At 34.9% G+C, this 18,691-nt stretch overlaps 5 protein-coding genes across 15 annotated transcripts in view; 2 read left to right on the top strand and 3 right to left on the bottom strand.

Annotated features, from left to right (window-relative positions):
• Positions 1-24: 24 nt before the first annotated feature.
• Positions 25-1,390, bottom strand: LOC137576357 (protein-L-histidine N-pros-methyltransferase). Its single transcript, XM_068289406.1, has 3 exons — positions 1,147-1,390; positions 801-1,082; positions 25-739 (listed from the first exon to the last, which is right to left on the bottom strand). Exons 1-3 carry the CDS (start codon positions 1,234-1,236, stop codon positions 194-196), a joined length of 918 nt encoding a protein of 305 aa, XP_068145507.1. The 5' UTR covers positions 1,237-1,390; the 3' UTR covers positions 25-193.
• Positions 1,391-1,482: 92 nt separating this feature from the next.
• On the top strand, positions 1,483-7,150 carry Lpt (Lost PHDs of trr). The gene is made up of 10 exons (XM_068289403.1): positions 1,483-2,161; positions 2,220-2,342; positions 2,410-2,579; positions 2,642-2,832; positions 2,893-4,877; positions 4,952-5,013; positions 5,087-5,172; positions 5,239-5,567; positions 5,631-5,954; positions 6,011-7,150. The coding sequence occupies exons 1-10, from the start codon at positions 1,570-1,572 to the stop codon at positions 6,658-6,660; spliced, it is 4,512 nt and encodes a 1,503-aa protein (XP_068145504.1). The 5' UTR covers positions 1,483-1,569; the 3' UTR covers positions 6,661-7,150.
• LOC137576356 (uncharacterized) lies at positions 6,717-8,434 on the bottom strand. The gene is made up of 7 exons (XM_068289405.1): positions 8,275-8,434; positions 8,155-8,212; positions 7,917-8,065; positions 7,785-7,857; positions 7,554-7,729; positions 7,164-7,494; positions 6,717-7,101 (listed from the first exon to the last, which is right to left on the bottom strand). Exons 1-7 carry the CDS (start codon positions 8,414-8,416, stop codon positions 7,005-7,007), a joined length of 1,026 nt encoding a protein of 341 aa, XP_068145506.1. The 5' UTR covers positions 8,417-8,434; the 3' UTR covers positions 6,717-7,004.
• Positions 8,435-8,765: 331 nt separating this feature from the next.
• The window catches only part of Nap1 (Nucleosome assembly protein 1), a 24,567-nt gene continuing 14,641 nt past the window's right edge, over positions 8,766-18,691 (bottom strand). Inside the window, exons 1-6 of one of the 2 annotated variants that reach the window (XM_068288873.1) lie at positions 10,634-10,783; positions 10,185-10,300; positions 9,657-10,122; positions 9,439-9,579; positions 9,188-9,376; positions 8,766-9,122 (exon numbers count right to left, since the gene is read on the bottom strand). In XM_068288873.1, the coding sequence (XP_068144974.1) occupies positions 8,898-9,122; positions 9,188-9,376; positions 9,439-9,579; positions 9,657-10,122; positions 10,185-10,273 (1,110 nt within the window). In that variant the 5' untranslated portion in view covers positions 10,274-10,300; positions 10,634-10,783 and the 3' untranslated portion in view covers positions 8,766-8,897. Of the gene's footprint in view, positions 9,123-9,187; positions 9,377-9,438; positions 9,580-9,656; positions 10,123-10,184; positions 10,301-10,633; positions 10,784-18,691 lie in introns of those variants that run through there. The other variant, XM_068288874.1, reaches the window with a different exon arrangement.
• Positions 12,758-18,691, top strand: part of kcc (solute carrier family 12 member kcc) — a 12,835-nt gene continuing 6,901 nt past the window's right edge. For 3 of the 10 annotated variants that reach the window (XM_068288866.1, XM_068288862.1, XM_068288858.1), the window contains exons 1-3: positions 12,758-12,956; positions 14,337-14,456; positions 18,463-18,654. In XM_068288866.1, coding sequence (XP_068144967.1) covers positions 14,342-14,456; positions 18,463-18,654 — 307 coding nt within the window. In that variant the 5' untranslated portion in view covers positions 12,758-12,956; positions 14,337-14,341. Of the gene's footprint in view, positions 12,957-14,336; positions 14,457-15,568; positions 15,828-16,553; positions 16,712-18,462; positions 18,655-18,691 lie in introns of those variants that run through there. The other 7 variants (XM_068288867.1, XM_068288863.1, XM_068288859.1 and 4 more) reach the window with 4 other exon arrangements.

The following is an 18,691-nucleotide window of genomic DNA, read 5'->3' as shown; positions in this document are numbered from 1 at the left end:
CTCTGCCAATATAAAAAAGTTGAATTATTTACTTAAAGCGAAAAAATTCATTTATTTGAAATATTTTGGCCATTTTCTTAAATTTAAAACAAATAGTATAAATAAATGCCCCAACAATTGGGTCTTTGCACGCCTCTTTATATGTTTGGCCAAGGAATAATTAAGTATATAGTATTGTACGTATGCAGTTAAACTATAAGGATTTTTTGGAAAGCACAACAATGAGGTCAATTAACCAATAGAATGACTGATGTAAATCGCCCTCGCACAAATACGGAGCCTTTGTCCAGGCCTCAACACGAAAACCGCAATTCTCCAAAACATCCATAAACATTGTGGCTTCCTCTTCAAATGACAACTGATGTCCATTTCCTCGGTCTTCTAAAAGAGGTCGTAGAGGCAAATGCGATGTATTTGTCTCAACATAATGCATATATGGGAGTACTAAAGCTACAACTGCTCGGCCATTTGGCGCCAATGCCCGGTGTATATCCTCCAATAATTGGAATGAATCAAAGCATCGATCAAGTACATTAAGACATAGAACTAAATCCATATCTTGAAGGCCATTAATTTCGGGTATTACATTAAAGTTAAGTTTTTTCAGTCTCTCCCGCATTGTCCAACTTGCTTCGGTTGCGAATACCTTAAGAACGGCGTTTCCTGAGAACTCTGCCACGGTATTGGCAACACGTAATGAAATTTCACCATCACCGGCACCAATGTCCAATAAGGTAGTCTAAATTGGAAATTAAATATATATAATTTAACTATTGAGCGATTCAAATGCTAACATTTACCGTATCCGACATGGATGCTGTGGAGAATCCGCCAGCTACAAGTAACTTGTAAAATTGTTCTTCGGATAGAATAAACATTGATCCACGTTTCAGGAAGCCATTAATGTCAGTTTGCGTCATAAAGAATTGAAGAATTGACCTGGCCAAAGCGTGCCATAAATGCAGCCATATGTTTGTTGACAATATTTTTGCTTGTTCCAACCATTTAACCGTTGTCGAATCCTGTTCAAGAGCCACAAATCTTGACTGATATTTTGGTAGTTCATGTTCCAATGCATACCACTAAAATATATTCGTATATAATAATAAATTATATTGGCACAAAAATACATACATATGTACTTACATTTCTTGTGTCAATGTTTTCTAGGGAATTATCATTGTGAAACTTGGCATGGATAACCCGCGCGAGTGTACCTCGGGGTCTGTAGGACATCGAAATTTTTTATTTCGTCAATTTTAATTTATTGATTCATTTATTTATTATTTTATTAAGTATTTTTTATTGATTTTGTTCTATGGTCTTTGCGAGTAGCTGCAACACGTAAGTAGAGATGGAAGTTTATCTTTATGGGAATAATCGATGATTCGATTAACTTGGCGAGAATACCCTTCTGCAAAAAATAATTGATCGATTGTTCAGTGTCACCACTCCCAGTTTAAATTTGTTTTGTCTATCGATGATTTTACAACTCTACCTGCGAGGGCGGCTTGGAGGAATTCTTGTTCCTGCAATAAAAACAAAAACATTTAACAAAATTGGAACAGAATGAACACCAACCCGGAGGATAAAACCATAATAGCTTGCAGCAACATCAACGATGATCTGCCATACTTCACTGAAAAGTTCCCGGGAAAGGTTTGCTGCCTGTGCAATCTTGGCGAGAAAAGTGCCTTGGGACAGGGCGTAATTGTTCAATTGATAGTGAAAAGTGACTTTAAGCATCTAGATAGGGAAAATACTGAAGAAAGCAAGTTCAATTATGGGACCAGGCAACAACCTTCCAGTGTTAGCACAGGAGAATGCAACTATGAATTGGACAAAATTGGGCATTCAGAGATTGTTCATCCGTCCGCTTTTCATGAGGAGGGATTTGTATATGTTCACAGAATGTGTTTGATGTGGTCACTGCGCAAAGCCCAAATAACCGAATCGGATGTTAACCAGTTTCTAACACTTCTGGGTGAATTCTTGGAACAGAAATGTGTTTTCTGCAGTCAATATGGCGCATCTATTAATTGCAAGATGAATTGTCGCACAGTGCACCATTTTCCATGTGCTGCAGCTGCCGGTTGCCTGCTAATCTTGGAAAGCTTCACAGTGTTTTGTACAGAACATTTGAGCCAAGTGCCCCTTATATGTGAGTAGTAATTATGACCTGCACGACAAAATTTTTCATGTTGTGTTTTGTTTTTCAGGCAGTGATAATAATGTGGAATGCTTGTCATGCTCCTCATTGGGCGACTTATCCAAATTGATTATGTGCAGTTCCTGTGGAGACCATTTCCATTCAACTTGCATTGGCTTGGCCAATTTACCAGGTACACACAAGCCAAAATACTCAATATATGTATGTTCAATAGCGTATAATCTGTTTTATTCCTTTAGATACACGTTCCGGTTGGAGTTGCGCCCGTTGTACAAAATGTCAAATTTGCAGACAACAAGATTCAAATGATATTAAGTTCGTCAAGTGTGAACAATGCCAAAAGATTTACCATGCCTCATGTTTAAGACCAGTCATATCATCAATTCCAAAATATGGCTGGAAATGTAATGTATGTAAACAAATCGTTGTTATCAATTGAACCAATAGAAAATTTAAACACAATTTTTGCAGCGTTGTCGCGTTTGCACAGACTGTGGATCAAGAACACCTGGTGGTGGCAGTTCCTCACGATGGCATAGTCATTACACAATTTGTGACTCCTGTTATCAGCAGCGGAACAAGGGATTTTCATGTCCTATTTGCCAAAAGGCATACAGAGCTGCCTCCCATAAGGAAATGGTCAAATGCAGCTGGTGCCACAAGTGAGATTTGTCACACGAATTCTTTTTGAATATTCTTCTTAATTAAGAAATAATTTTTAGATTTGTGCACAGTACCTGTGACGAGGAAGCCGACTTGATGGCATATCATAAGAAAAAAGAACAGAATCCTGACTATGATTATGTTTGTCCAAATTGTAAAACTAATTCCACAAGACCTCCACAACAGCAATTGTCAACTGAGACAGTAGACATGGCTTTATCCGAAACCCAGACATCGGAGACCCAACTTATGGTGAAAGACAATGAAATGGATCCATTGGAGGGAAGACCTACAACCACCGATGCAATCAGTGAAGAAAACTACAAACAGCCGACGGGAGCTAAGAAGAAAGTCTGTGTATCGAGTCTCCGTGGCAAGGGAGCAAAATTCATGCTTCAGCGAATGGGAGTAATGTCCCAAATAAGCAAGAAACGTAGCACACGCGGCAAAGGACGCCAAATGGTTTTGGCAACAAACTCATCCGATCGTTATGTCAATCGAAATGTTGATCCGGATTTTGGAAGCGATAAAAAAATGTTGCTTTGCTCAGCACGTGACAAATTCATATTGGCTCAGGATATATGCGTGATGTGCGGTTCATTGGGCATTGAAAGTGATGCTGTGATGATCACATGTGCCCAATGCGGACAATGTTACCATCCATACTGTGCCAGTGTTAAGCCGTCAAAGGGAATTCTGCAAAAAGGATGGCGCTGCCTGGATTGCACCGTTTGTGAGGGTTGCGGCAAAAAGAATGACGAGGCGCGCTTACTTTTGTGCGATGAGTGTGATATATCGTATCATATTTATTGTGTGAATCCCCCGCTCGAGACAGTGCCCCAGGGCACTTGGAAATGCTCGTTTTGCACAATGTGTCAAAAGTGCGGTCGCAATCCCACAGAGAAGTCCGATAATTTAGACTCCAATATGTCAGAATGTCCACCTTGTGCCAGTCAAGCAGCTTGCTCGGTTTGCACCAACCCCTATGTGAACGGTGAAATGATAATTCAGTGTGAAAAATGTGATCTATGGTCCCATTTTCTTTGTGACTCTGTTAATGCTCAACTCACCATCGATTACTATGACAAAAATATATACAAGTGCCTGAAATGTCGAAGCAATGCCAAGCCACAGTTGTCCGCGGCAACATCAGATACCAATATAGCTGGCAATGAGGATATCAAACCATCGACGGGTCACAAACTACAGACACAGATGTCCTCTACAGGGTTGGGTAACGACGGAGGCAAGGCCGGAGCAAGTGGCTTGGATAGGAATGTTATGTTATCAAGTGAAATAACCGAAAGTCCTGAGGCTATTCACTGGATTGATGGGGTGTGCCTTAGCGAAAATGGATTGAACATGATCAAATCCCTATCTACCGAGATAAAACGCAAGCGAAAAATGCGTCAACCCATGGGCAAAGATGGTCAGCTAGATACTACAACTCCGGATGAAGTACCGAATGACAAATATAAGGACGGAATGATTTGGGATGGTACTGAGGCTACACTACCAGAAGGCTTTTCCATATCAACAAACGATGAGGGTGTTCACATTTTGAGAAAAAAACGACAACGGAATTTACAAAAATTGGGCATCGGTGGATTTTCTGTACGCAACCGGGCTGTCAAAAAGGATAATGAGGAGACCACTGTAGATCCTATAAATTCTGGTGTTGGCATGGACAAGAAGAAGAAAATAATTCGTAAGAAACAGAAAAATAAACTAATTGAGGCCTATCCAGCTTACCTGCAGGAGGCATTCTTTGGAAAGTCTCTACTAGAGTCGGGAGAAACTGTCCAATATGAATCAGAGTCATCGGATGAAATAGACACATCCATGAAAATGTTTTTTACCCGACCCGATACCAAGACAACCGAAGGTGAGACATTACCGGCCATCAAGAGTCCCGCCAAGACGTTAAAGAAAGTGAAACAAGAAAAGATCACTCCGGATACTAAGCCACCTGCCTTTACTGAACAATATTCAGTTGTCAGCCATCCGATGGTCACTCAGGCATCAACACCAACAAACATATTTGGTAATTTTTTTGCAAAATGTAAAAAAATTGAATTAGACATATTTGATTTTGTTTTATTTGTTTCCCTTTTGCAGATTCTAACCAAGGAGAGATTCCACCAACTGCTGCTCCAATCAGGCAAACTATGGAAGCAATGGTATGTCAATAGTTATGTTATTTATACATGGATCAACTGTAATTTCGGTGTTTGCTTTTTTTTTTTTTTATAGGCTCCACAAAATATGTCTGAAGTGGATGGAACAAACACCTCAGTTAAATTTCTACCAACTGCTGATAATATGGAAAAAACGATGGGGTATGTTTATATTCAAGTTATAGGGTCTTTAGTTTGCTTATCTTAATGACAAACTCTTTCTTTTAGGGATGCACCGGTTGTGAAAATTGAGAATTATAGTGTCACTCAACAAGTTGGACCACCTGAACAAAAATTTCATGGTCACTTGTACATGCCGGCGAGTATCACGACTAATTCTCCACAGCATCAGCTTCATTACCAGCAACAGCAGCAGCCGCCGGACACTTTGGTACAACAGAATAGACAGAATGTACCAACAATGATTGGTCAGGGGCAAGTCTATATGCAGGGTGATATTAAAAGAGTTGAAGAGGTCTCGAAACCAAATGATATTGCCCCGGAAGGACTTAATGCGGGAACTCAAAAAACTGCCGAGAAAATGCGTAAAGATGAGGGTAAATATCAGTTAATTTTTCCATTTAATTAAGGTAAAGTCATTACATATTTTCTTTTTTCAGATCTTGGCTTGATGGCAACTATATCGGCTGTTCTTTATGCCAATACGGAGCATGCTAATCTGAAGGAATTATTTCCCAACTGGAATGATCGTTGCAAGCAGATTCTGAAGAGATGGCGTTCCCTTTGCAACGAAAAGAAGGCACCATTCTTACAGAAGGCTAAAGATAATCGATCTGCGCTAAGGCAGAGGCGAGAGCAGAGCAAAATCACCGTACCGCAGAAAGCACCACCAAAGCAGGAGGACTTATCGCGTACATGGAAACAGCAGCATCCAAGTGGTAAACTGAAACAGGAACAGTCGAATATGTTTGTCAGCTACAGTAGTAAGTATAATCTAAATCTCATAGATAACAATACAATTAATGCATCTTATTTTTAGACCCTATTCAATACGACAATACGATGTGCTACGTGGGTCCGGTGGCTACAACACCAACTACACCACAAGGAACGCATATTTCTCCACTGATAAATGACAATTTGATGGTGAAAGCAGCATCTAGCACTTCCATCAAAGTAGTCAGCACTGGCGACAATCGTCTCGAACTAAATTCAGTATATGGCACAGAGCCAATTGGTGACAAAAAGCTGAGAAATCTATTGCAGAAAACCAACTCTGAGCCAATGTTAATGGGCAACAGTTCCGAACTCTTTATGCAAAATGATGTTCTAAGGCTTGGCGGTCTAATGGCGAATCCACCATTGATACAAAATAATCCAATGTTAAGTACTAGTGGAAAATCCCAACTACTAGAAGGCAGGACCTTGGAACAAGATGTAAAAAATCATCCGGATCTAAAAATGTCCGAGTCACAGGAAGGCATTTCATCATCTGCAGTTGAACTGGAGAATGTTGGTTTTGGCGATATATTGGGTGGTCTTGGTGAGGGAGATGATGATGATCTATTAAAATCATTGACATCTGAAATTGGCGATGACTTCAATATTTTGGAGTATGCAGACACAGAGCTTGATGTCAATGTACTAAACACCTTGGACTTTGAGGATAATGAGAAATGCTCAAATTAAATTTTAAAACGGAGTACAAAGAACTTGATTTCAAAAGTAAAGAAAATAATTAATGATGCAATTAAATGTAATACAAGGAAATATAATATCCTTGTTATTAGCAACTAATTTTTAAAACAAAAACAAATACAATTGGCTTATTCATAATATAGATGACTGATTTTGTTGTGTTTGTTTATGAAAAGTCTTAATTGGCCATCCTATCGTTTATAGAGAAGTAAAAGATACTTTTAGTTCTCAAAAAATCTAAGTCTTCTAATGTAAACTAGAGTCAAGTTCGAAAAAACTTTGTACACAGCTGCTCATTTAATTAGCCTAGCTCCTCCAGGTACTTATTAATAGTTTTACTGTTTATCTGCAGACATTAATGCCACCTCTTTTTTAGATAGATTATAGGGATAGTGTAGGCTAGTAGGCACAAATATTTTTCCAAGTACTTGGCTGAAAATGAAGTATACATACATTAAATATATTTTACATTCTACGTTAATTATACAACTTACTTGTTAAAATTTTCATCATAGCCCACGGTGTAATTTGATGGAATTTTCGCTGCAGTTCCAAAATAGGTGCACTCAGCAGGAGGTTGCACAGCATAGAAGGGATAATCAAAAGAGTTAATGTAGATATCAACGCAAAGACCATGGCTACCAAGATGAAGTTGACTTGCTACGGATGGTTGACTAAGTCCGCAGTTGCCTAGCATTATATTTCTGTGGCAAGCGTGGATAAATGTTCCTTTATCACGGCTTGAATGAAAGCATTGAACATGCTTGCCAGCTTTTGAATGATCTATAGTAATCGGATCAAATCCTGGTCCAGCCATATCACATGCTAAATAGGTTTACAACGATTAGTTTTATATATCAAGCAAATCTATAGAAACTTCTTACTATCTATATTTTGAAGCACGTATTGCGGTCTCAACGAGCGGCCCACAGCAGATGCCAATTGACCACCAAAACTAAAGCCAAACATATAGGCTTGTCTGGGATCGAAGCCGTACTTGATGAGGGAAAGAATAATCGACACAATTGACGTGGTAATGCTTTCAAAATTGCTATACAATCTGAAAATTCCAAAACATTATAAATGATAATTAAACCAATTTGACCAGAGCTTACCTCATATAAGATGAGCTGGCAATGACACTGTAGTCTATGCAAATAACACAACCTCCTCTATAATAGCTGAGACCTAATACGACGAAAACAGCCAATCACCAGAAATTCACAACAACAGAAGAGTTGACTTACGGTCAATAAGGGCAAGAGACCACTCATCATCACAGCTTTGAATCCATCCATGTAAAACGATGGCAAACTTTTCAGATGGGGAGCAACCGGAATTGGCAACAATAGTTCCATCAATAGACGCGGGTGACTCTAAAGTTTTTGTATTATTTCTATATAATAAATATAAATGAAGGAAGTTTTTAAAATGATAACAGTAAAACACCTTGCTAATATACATATTAAAAATAATATTACTCACTTGTAGAACAATATTTTCATTGACTTGAGCACGTTATTTTTAGTTTTCTGTTGATAGACTAAAGATGAAAGATTTAAAATTAAAACATTTAATTGAAACAAGCTGTAATCTAAGCCCTACCTAGACTTTCATTCTTAGTGGGTGACTGTCTTAACAGTTTATGCCTTAAATTAAGTTTGGCATCGACTTCAAAACTTACAAAAACTAACGAAATCGCAATGAAACCTAAATAAGCATTTAGTTTAATTCTAAAATATTTCATAGTTATGAATTTAAAGATTCAAAAGATCTACCTAACTAAAGTTAAATACAACACATACGACGCGTATACAATACAGTTATAAATACATAGGAGAAAGTTGCGATTTTTTGGTTATTCTTTTCTCATCGATATATCGGAAATGAAATCGATAATATTTTGAATTCAATAACGGACTAGATGAAATTTTCATCCAAAGACTCTTCCAAAAGTCATTATTTCATAAAAACTATCCATTTTATTGAAACTATCGAATTTTTTGCGGTCTTAGAATTTTTGCGTCGAATTTTCAGTCTGTTATAAACAATTTTTTAAAATCAGTTCATGTAGTTTTAAATAAAATTTGTAAAGATTGTGATGTTTTTAATTTGGGATACATCCCATAATTGATTTTATTTTTCTTGAAATTGTTAATTCACCAAAAATATATTTCAAATTATATTTGAATTATGTGTATGTTGTACATAATATCTGTGTATAGTATCTACTGATTTGGACAGTCATTAGGCGACTGTTTCTTATTTTGGGGTTTCTTTTGGGCCTTTGGTGCCTCATCAGAATCATATTCGTCATCTTCATTCTCATCGTAGTCCTCCTCTTCGTCCTCGTCATCCTCATCATCGACAATGTCACCGGTATAATAAAGCACTGCTTTTGGAATAACTCTGGCACGCAAAAAGTGCCCGATTTCAAAATCTGTTGCCAAGATCTATATAGAAAAATGAAAACCGAAAGGTAAACGACCAGACTTAACAAATTTTTTTTTTTTTATACCTGATTGGAGTCGTCATCAATTTCTTCCTTTTCAGTTGGAGCTGCTGGTGGGTTAAAGAAATTGAAGAAAGAGTCTGTTGGAACCTGTTTGACAATGGTACGGACGGCGCCGCGCTCCTTATGCTTCTGCTTCTTCCGAATAGTCTTCACAGTCAAATTCATTTTCTTCTCCCAATTGATGGTGCATCCCTAAATTAAGAAATTAATTATAGAAACTGCTGTTGAAACTATAATTCGATAAGTCATCATACCGTGCACTTGTAAATTTCAGGACCCTCAAATGCGAATGGATCCTCTGGATCGACGGTTGACTTTAAGAAGTATTGTTTGGTAAGAACTGTATTCGAAAAGTATTCGTTCTTGTCGAAATGGAACTCCAAGGTATATGAATGCTGTAAAATAGATTTTAATCAAATCGATATTAAGTATAATAATAATATAATTATTCATAAACTTTGTAACTACTCACATCTTCATCGTATGTTACAACAATATCCAAAAGTTTGCGCAGAGCAGGCTCATCATGCGTTTGGATCATTTCGGACAAAATTGCAGTATTTCGGAACACTGTAAGCCAGAACCCAGGAATACCCTTGGCATCTTGAGGTATAGCTTTGACTTCTTTAAGTGCATCACGGAATTGATCAATCTCGCCTTCCATGGCAACATCTTCGGGTTCTTTCCACTTGGGTTCCTCCTTCGGTGGGTCTACGGTACCTTTGACAATTTCAGTGCGTTTATCAAACAAGGGTTGATATTTCAGCTGGTACTTTTTTTCCAACTTGTAGACCTCTTCATAGAATTCAGCTTCAATTTCCAAATGTTCCAATTGTAGATTTTTTAAAGCAACCAATCTGTTTTGAACGGGCGCTGGCAGTGCCTTGACCATCTCTTGCAAATACTGTCGGCGTAACACGGAACTCATGTAACCGGGCCTTTTGCAAGATGAACTCTATTAAGTGCAATGCGTCTGACAAAACTTGCAATGACTACTTACATCGATTGACAATCAGAATTGGATTTGTCATCATCAACTTCAGTGTTGTTGGACTCAGTCTCAAGACTTCCTTCCGTTGAAGCGTCCATTTTCTATTCAGTAAATGCAGTTGACTCCTGAAAATACATGTTTTTTCATTCAATAATTTTCCTAAGCACATGGGTGGGGTGAAACACATAAGACACCCAGCAACTACATTTAATAAAGTAATACGCCATTCTGTTATTATGTACTACACAGATGTACATACATACATATACATATATGTATGCGTACATATATGCAAAATTCCCACACTTTCTCACAAAACACGTGTTTGCCCAAAGCCCAAGCTCATCAGTGAGACAATTATCTGTTTCTCTTTACATACTTTGCGATCGACTATATTTTTATGTACATTTGCAATTCAATTAATTTTCCGTTTATAAAAATTTGATTTATAGTCTTACCTTCACAAATAAAAAACGGCCCAGACAAAACCAGCGTTAAGCACACCGCAACGACGCCGAAACGAAAAAAGAAAGAATTCCCCAAAATGTGCTGCCAACTCTTTCGGATTGCCAATTCAGTGTTACCAGCTCATCAGAGCCTGAAAAAGCTCGAAATATAATTATTTTTAGCATAATTTACGGCTTCATATTGTTCAAATTCATAGAGATAAAAAATATCAAGAAAATATATATTTACAAATTTATTGTAACAAAAAATTTTAAGTTTTCTAAAGATTTAAAAGTTGCCAGTGCATTTTATAAATCAGATTTGATAAATTCAAATTCATATACATATATGTACATATGGAATGTTGAGTTTATAATTTTTTTTAAAGATTTTTACAAAGTCTCTATATGTTAAAACGTAATTTCCTAATGGTACACAAATTACAAACCTACGGAACTTAAAAAACTTTAACCATCGACTTGTCAACAGCTGATAGCTCCAGTTCGATAGCTCCCAACAAACCTCCTCGCGCAATTCGATGGTTTCTCCTTCACAGGGTGACTACGGTACCCTACCCAATAAACAAAATCTTTCAACGGAAATGCAATTGAAGAAATTCGGGCAATGCCGTTGGCATTTTATATTTTGTAAGGTTTTATAATTTTATATTAGCTTAAATTTCACATTTAAATCATTTTGAAATAGAGTTATCTAATGCTATGCCAAATTTCATGATGCATTTAAATTGTTGTAAAACATTAATTAAATATCAGAAATATCTTTATAAAATTTTTAGGATACATTATATAGGAGGAATTTTTCCTCTTACAATATTTTATACTTAAAACCTTGTTAAGTAACGCAGCTCTAGCGACAATCAAAATGGATAAGGCGGATCTAAACAAATCGTAAACTGCAAGCCTCAAATTTTAAAACATTTCTCAATCTTCATATATTAAATATGTACATACATACATATGTATGTCATTCATAAATGATCCAAATTATGAAATACAGTGAGTGTACTAATTTCTAATCTTTACCTTGTCATATATAGCCCGCCTCTCATTTTTGGTTTTTTATTTTTAAAATTCATTATTGAACTTTTTTTAAAACTTATGGCTCATAACTCAAAAGACAGTTATGTCTTAGAAATGTTATTAGATTTTTTTTTTTTTTTTTTTTTTTTGACGCTTTAATATTCTATGATTTATTGGCCTTCTACGAAATTTTAGATTTTGTTGGTTTTCAATTTATAATGTTAAAAAATAGGAGGTTTAACGATTTATTTTTGTATTTCATAAAACGTGTACTCAAATTGATTGATAAATTCATCTAATCGTTTACCATTTTATTCATTCAAGTAATATCAATAAAAACTTCCTGAGCTATATTTATTTGCGTACAAAATCTCTTTCATAGGGTAGATTATATTCTGGATTTTTGTGCATGACATTCCTATTAATTTTTAATACAATTTTATTGACATTCTTAGCATGTTGTCTTGTGACACAGATATGGAGATTTATAAAATAAACTAATGATAAATTGTTTAACTATTTACATACACGCATAAATAAATACACTTACATATGTACATATATAGACGCATATGCATGTGTGTGATTTTATAAATCTTAAGAATTATATAACATAAGGAACTTTACGTCCAGACTACAAATGCATATGTATGTACATACATACATACATATGGATGTACATTTGTATCTCTTAACTTAAGTATTTTTTGTCTGCTTTATAAATTTCCTCAAGAATCAGTATTTTTTTTCTTTCACACACAGTATTGGTAAACTTTTTTTCATGCTTCTTCGATTTGCTCAAGATTAAATTATCATAAAAATGGTAAATGTATACAGTTATGATGGTGTTAATTGCAATAAAAAGAATTGAGATATCTTTGGCTGTATGTATTTTGTCCAAAATACAATCGTCATCCCGTCCGTCTCAGTGTTTGCCTTTGCTTTGTGCCAAGCCATATGCATTACATTTGATTTCAATTACAATTTTCATTAATACACTAGGCAGTTCCCCCAACTTGGTTTTCCAAATTATATACAGTAGAAAATCATTTTGTATTACTCATGCGCCTTTAATATGATAGTTTTATTTTATTCGTACAATTGAAAAGTTCGCTAAATAAAAAGGAGAGAAGAATTATTATTTGTGTTTATATGTTTATTTGTGTGGTGTGTGTGCGTGTGTTGTGCATTAATAAAAAATAAATAACTAGAAGGAAGCTAACGGTACTGGCTAGTTAGCTGGTGCTTGGTTGTTGTCGTTGACCTCGAGTGCAAGTGCAAGACGCTTATTCAAGTAAATCTCGAAATACATGGACAAAAAAAAAGTTTTACAAATAAATAAATAAATTTACCTACCATACATATGCACATATGTATATGTACATATGAATATATGTAAATATGTACATACATGTAGAACTTTTTACTCGAAAACATTGGTTTTGTATTTTATCGAACCCGTTACTACATAGAATCTACAGATAGATACAGACAGACGGCTAGAAAGAGAGGGGGCGATTATGTTCATTCTTTGAAGGGGGACCGATTGCTAAAGTTTCTGTTGTTCCAATTAATACTGTTTTCAATTGTTTGTTTTTATTGTTGTTAGGTAATACTTGTAAGCCTTCGGTCTGTATGTACATATGTACATACATACATAGATACATATGTATGCATTTTCGTATGTTGCTTATGAACGGAAAATGTACATATGTATGTATGTGTATGTACATATGTTCCTTAACAAATAAGTATGTACATATGTACATTTATATGTACATATAAACAGGCATAGAAAGATAAGTGTCAAAGGGGTGATATGGGAATCAGCATGGGGGATTCGCAGGCTTGTATGTATGGACATACACATACACACATACGTATGTATGTAGACATGTGTATTTTAGCCGGTGTAGAAGTTTTAAGATAACAAAGACGAAATTTGATTCTTTTTCGCTGATATTTTAAGGGAATGGGGATTCTTGTAGAGAGGGGCTGATAAATATGATATTTATAATAAACATACATATGTATGTATGTATGTACATATGTTTATTAAACAACTGAAGAATCGTTATTGACAAATTCTGATCCACAATGAAAAATATGATAAGATGATCAACTTTGAATTAAAAATTTCCTCTTTCTTAAGAATTATTTAGAAAATAGGCAATTTTTTAATTTTTGCCAAATAAAATGTCAATTTTCAAATAAAATTTAAAAAATAATAATTATAAAATATAACATAAAATCCATTCTTGTTTATAGCGAGACATAAATTTACAAATTATAGTCACAAGGTGGTTTATAACCAAGGATATGTCCATACAAATAATGTTTTCCCTGTGTGCAAACACTTTCTTGCCAAACTGTATGACATAAGTGTCTACATGCATACATAGTTACCTTCTGATATTAAGATCCCCTTTTAAATTGAATTATTTTGATTACTGATGGATCATTGCCGAATTATTCTTTTGAAATAGGATAAGGGAATTTTGTTCATATTGTGTAAAAAGGGTATATTAATCATTGAAGGAAGCAACTTCGAGCATATAAAGTATACATATGTACATAGATTAATAATGAAATTGCAAATAGGCGTTTTTAGATAAGTTCTCAGGAGAGTAACCCAAAACTTAGCAAATGCTAAAAAACTTTCTTTTTCTTTCAGAGAATATGCCAGATCGATTTCAAGTTACCAAAGCAGACGAAGATACTGTATTGGACTATCAGCATGACGAATCAGCAAGTGGAAAGCTATTAGGAGATATTCATGATGATGAAGTTCCAGGTAATAGAAATTAATTAGTTTTATTCGCTAAATTTTGGCCCCATACACTTCTCTAAATCCGACGCCGAGTGCGAGGAATATTTTTAGAAATATTATCACATTTGCCTTGTACGGTCACGAGTTGCAAAAAGTCTGCTGACACAATTTAATCTATCTTATGAATTAAGCTGATAAAGGATTAGATGAGTGGTTCGCCACACAGCTTGACATTTCCCCCCACCTCTCTCTCAAAAAAAAGTTTTCTAACTCAGTAAGCCTGCATCAACAAAAAAAGCTTTGTACAAATAATTTTTTTTGTATCATGATAGCTGACCTAGACAAAGTGACTTAAGAGAACCATCATAGAGCATACAAGTCGTCAAGTTAATCAAGTCTGATTACAAGTGTAGAGAGGAAAGGAAATATATTTTATTTCTGATGAATTAACGACGTGCTTGCCTTTATTTTATCCCATTAATGTGAGATGATTCAATTGATGTGTGTGAATAATATAGCGAAATTAAAGAGATGGAAGTCTAGATTTGGGTGGGGGTTCGATGTGCCTGGAAATATCTAATGCGGTTGCTGACGCACTCTCTCTCTCTCGCTTTTTCTCTTGGCCAGCTGCTAGCTCAACTCCCATGTCCTGGTGTACTCTCTCCAGTGAGTGCGAGAGATACATATGTACATATGTAGATGCATTCCGTTTGGCCCAAATTGTAAGGATTTTGAAAGATGTCCTGCTGACACATTTTCCCCAAAGCTGCTCAGCTGTAAAGCTGGGCAGAAATAAAGCTTTGATAACATCCCAGCCTCTGGGCAAGCTTTGCCCCTGCCTGCTGCTGCCTTCCAATACAAAAGGATGCTGTGTGTCTGTGTGGGAGAGAGTCTGCTGGACTGGTCCTGATAAAATGAGTGTGCGTGCTTGTATGCGTGATTGTGTGTGTGTGTGTTGTATCTGTCCTGGCTAAAATATACATACCTGCAATAAACTCTCGCTCTCTTTGGGCTCTCTCGTACTCTCTCTCGTTCCAAAAAAAAAAAAAAACGAATGTGTATAAAAAACTGCGTGTGTAGAGAAGAGCTTTCGTTTTCATCTCAACCAAAATGCTCAGGTTCCTGGGCAACATAATTTTTATTCGGCTTACAAACAGTTTTTCTTAAGTTTTTCTATTAATCCAACCAAACAAAAAAAAGTAGCATAACTTTGAGCGTTTTCGCTTGATAAAAAATATATAAATTTTAGAAAATGAATTAAATAAAAGAAAATCATAATAAAAAAAAAAAAAATAATAATAATACAATGCAATGAAATACAAGTTCTTCTGAAACCGAGTAGAAATTTAATAATCGACGAAAACCAACAATAATCAAATACATACATAAACGACAGTGTGTTCAATTATTAAAATGGTCGAAAATATCTATATACCTATATAATCACATGGTGAAGGAATTCGTTTTTCCATGCCTCTCTTTAAGTTCGATTTCCATCAAGTGTTAAATATTGTTAATTTATTTCATAACAATCCGCACACGCTTTTGAAGCAGTTAATTTCCCCCCCGCCCCACCCAAGTGAAGAAGAGATTCATTTGCAGGCATCAAAGAAAAGAAAAGTCGAAAGAAAAAACCGAGAGCAAATAAATGAACCAAAGGAGGAAAAAAAAGATGCATAACGAGTTCCAGATCCTTGACCTAAATTTACATTCTATACATCCTTTTTTTCATTACGCGACAGTGAATCGGAATGTTTATGCATATTTCCAAAGTACAAAAGTTTAAATTAAATATTCTCATATTTGAATTTTGATGAAATTCCAACAAATTGAGACAATTCAGTCTCTATACATATACGAATGCTGAGGCCTCTTGGCTTCTTCGTTGATCCACCCATTTTTTTTTGATTTAGTTAATATTATTAACCATTTGTTTTAGTTAAACATGCCCAAAGTCAATGACTTGAAACAGATTTAACCAAATATTGCCAAAGATAATGATGTGTAAACTTTATATGGGAAACGACCACGCCTTTTGATTATATAATACATAATGCGGTTTTATATTCATACATACATATATATATATATATATGTATTATTCATTTCTTTTTACAAAAGTGTTAGCTAATTCTAAGTGATAAAAAGTGCAATCTAGAAGAACATTTTAGATTTTAAATTTAACGTTAACATGCAAAACAACAGTGCAAAAGATGATTCGGATGATGTTGATATAATACCATCCGAAAAAAATGGAACAATGCACGATACAAAAGCAGGTACGCCCAATACCCCAAGTGTGTGTAGAATTTGTACCCAAATACATACATATGTATGTATGTACATACATAACAAAATATATACCTACATATGTACATATGAATGTACATATGTACATACATATGTATGGATATATGGGCATCTAGTAGAAATCAAATGACAATAAACAATCGTTGGGTCGATATATGTATGTATGGCATACCCATACTTTCATATGTATGTATGTACATTTGTGTGTATGTAAGTGTCTAATCAGTTACCAGCCTATTGCATAATGAATTGTAGTCCCGACTAACAAGTTGGAATTACTAAAATCCTTGTTAAATGTTTATAAATAAAGTGAGTCGCAAGTGAAAGAAAGTTACATAAACCAAGGTTTATATGCTCAATTAGATAACAATAGTTTTTTATTTGTTTTTCTGTTCAGTTTCGGGGGAGTGGCAAATATTTTAAATAAACATTAGTCGACTTTAGCTGCAGCTTATTCAAATAACGAAACTTTCTCTTGTGGAATTTTCTCAAAGGGTTCATAGGTGTGTCGATCTGTCTAAATTGGAAAGTTTTGTAGTTGAATGTATGTATGTACATACTCATTACCGAATGGAAATTCAGTCCTTTTTCAAAGCTTTTAATATAATTCAATCCTCATTGACTTTATTAAACTCAGTACGATAAATTATTAAAAATTTCACGAACTTGCTCAATGACTGAAGCCTTAAGGCCTTGTTAGCATAATAGCTTTATTTATAGTTAAACTATGATACAAGAAGAGGATTGTATAATGTTATTCTAATTGGATTCAACCGTTTAATATAAATCTGTTAATAACAAAACAATTCTTTTTTGGCTAATTAATTGACTATGATCTACCATTTAAAGTTGTATATTTCTTCTTATCCGAAATTCTTGTGGATATTTGGCAAACTTTTTGGTTTTTCATCTTATCTTGCCAATGAACGATAACTTTGTCGTAGGTTACCGCTTCCTGGTCTATCTTCAAAAGTTCTATAGAACATATCAGGAATGTCTTGTTTTAGCAGTTCCAATTGTCAAGTCAACATTTTAGCCAGTTATGTATAACGCTTCTTCCCAAATAGAGGTAATAATGAAATTTGGCATTGTGGTTTCAAAATTAATTGCTTAATCTCTAAAAAAGGTTGGGAATTTAATAAAATTTGATGCTTACTTTATTCTCTAAATTTTTTTTTTATTTTATTCTTTAAATGGGCAAAGATTGCAATGGTCTATAAAATTTCTTATATCGGGTTGAATAATCTTAATTACTTATGGTTATGACTTTTTCTTTTAGCTCAACTTAATGATATCCTTTAAAGGGCAAAAAAAAAAAAAATATCATTTCCGGAGTATATTAAGTCACATAGACACATCGATTCAATTTAAACTTTTGAAATAAGGACTTTGAACTTCAAGTAAATCACGTCTTTACGAATTATATTATTATGGCATTAAATATATCAAAGAATTTACCAGTTTGTAAAAAAATTTTTTGATTTTCACAATTATTTTAACTTTTTGTGAATCCATTGTGTGTGTTAACACCTATTTATGCTAAAACATAAAAAAAATTGTAATAGGTTTTGTAAGAAAACGGAAATTTATGTTTTTTTTTTAAAGAACTCAAGTATGTATGCTTTTTCTCTTGAAAAATTGTGAGTTTTCACTTATCAAGGGTATTTATTATACCATTATACCCAAATTAATTTTGTTTACTTCGTTTTCCTCATTTCAGACTCAGGTGATATCCACAGGGATGAAGAAAATCAGAAGTCGACCATCGATCCCAACTTATATCTCTATGATGATGATTTGGCGACCAGGCCCCATATATCCACTTTTATTTCATCAATTGCCAATTATGAAAACACGATACCAGCGGCCACCGATCCGGATGCCAAGCCAGCAGCACCTTCGGCTCGAATGGGTAAGTAATGCAGCTAAAAATAAGAGGGACTAAAAAA

This window comes from Drosophila tropicalis, unplaced genomic scaffold (assembly GCF_018151085.1).
Source record: "Drosophila tropicalis isolate 14030-0801.00 unplaced genomic scaffold, ASM1815108v1 contig_593, whole genome shotgun sequence".
Lineage (NCBI taxonomy): Eukaryota > Metazoa > Arthropoda > Insecta > Diptera > Drosophilidae > Drosophila > Drosophila tropicalis.
The sequence above is the reverse complement of the archived record's forward strand: the minus strand, read 5'-3'. Positions and strand labels throughout refer to the sequence as shown.

Excerpts from the sequence above, each read along its gene's own strand:
- LOC137576356 (XM_068289405.1), bottom strand. The coding sequence starts at position 8,416 with ATGAAATATTTTAGAATTAAACTAAATGCTTATTTAGGTTTCATTGCG. Across the intron at positions 7,730-7,784 it reads GCCAGCTCATCTTATATGAG|ATTGTATAGCAATTTTGAAA; the intron begins GTAAGCTCTGGT and ends TGGAATTTTCAG. Across the intron at positions 7,495-7,553 it reads CGTGCTTCAAAATATAGATA|CATGTGATATGGCTGGACCA; the intron begins GTAAGAAGTTTC and ends AAACCTATTTAG.
- Lpt (XM_068289403.1), top strand. The coding sequence starts at position 1,570 with ATGAACACCAACCCGGAGGATAAAACCATAATAGCTTGCAGCAACATC. Across the intron at positions 2,833-2,892 it reads AAATGCAGCTGGTGCCACAA|ATTTGTGCACAGTACCTGTG; the intron begins GTGAGATTTGTC and ends AATAATTTTTAG. Across the intron at positions 5,014-5,086 it reads GGCAAACTATGGAAGCAATG|GCTCCACAAAATATGTCTGA; the intron begins GTATGTCAATAG and ends TTTTTTTTATAG.
- LOC137576357 (XM_068289406.1), bottom strand. The coding sequence starts at position 1,236 with ATGTCCTACAGACCCCGAGGTACACTCGCGCGGGTTATCCATGCCAAG. Across the intron at positions 1,083-1,146 it reads AAAACATTGACACAAGAAAT|TGGTATGCATTGGAACATGA; the intron begins GTAAGTACATAT and ends AATATATTTTAG. Across the intron at positions 740-800 it reads CAGCATCCATGTCGGATACG|ACTACCTTATTGGACATTGG; the intron begins GTAAATGTTAGC and ends TTTCCAATTTAG.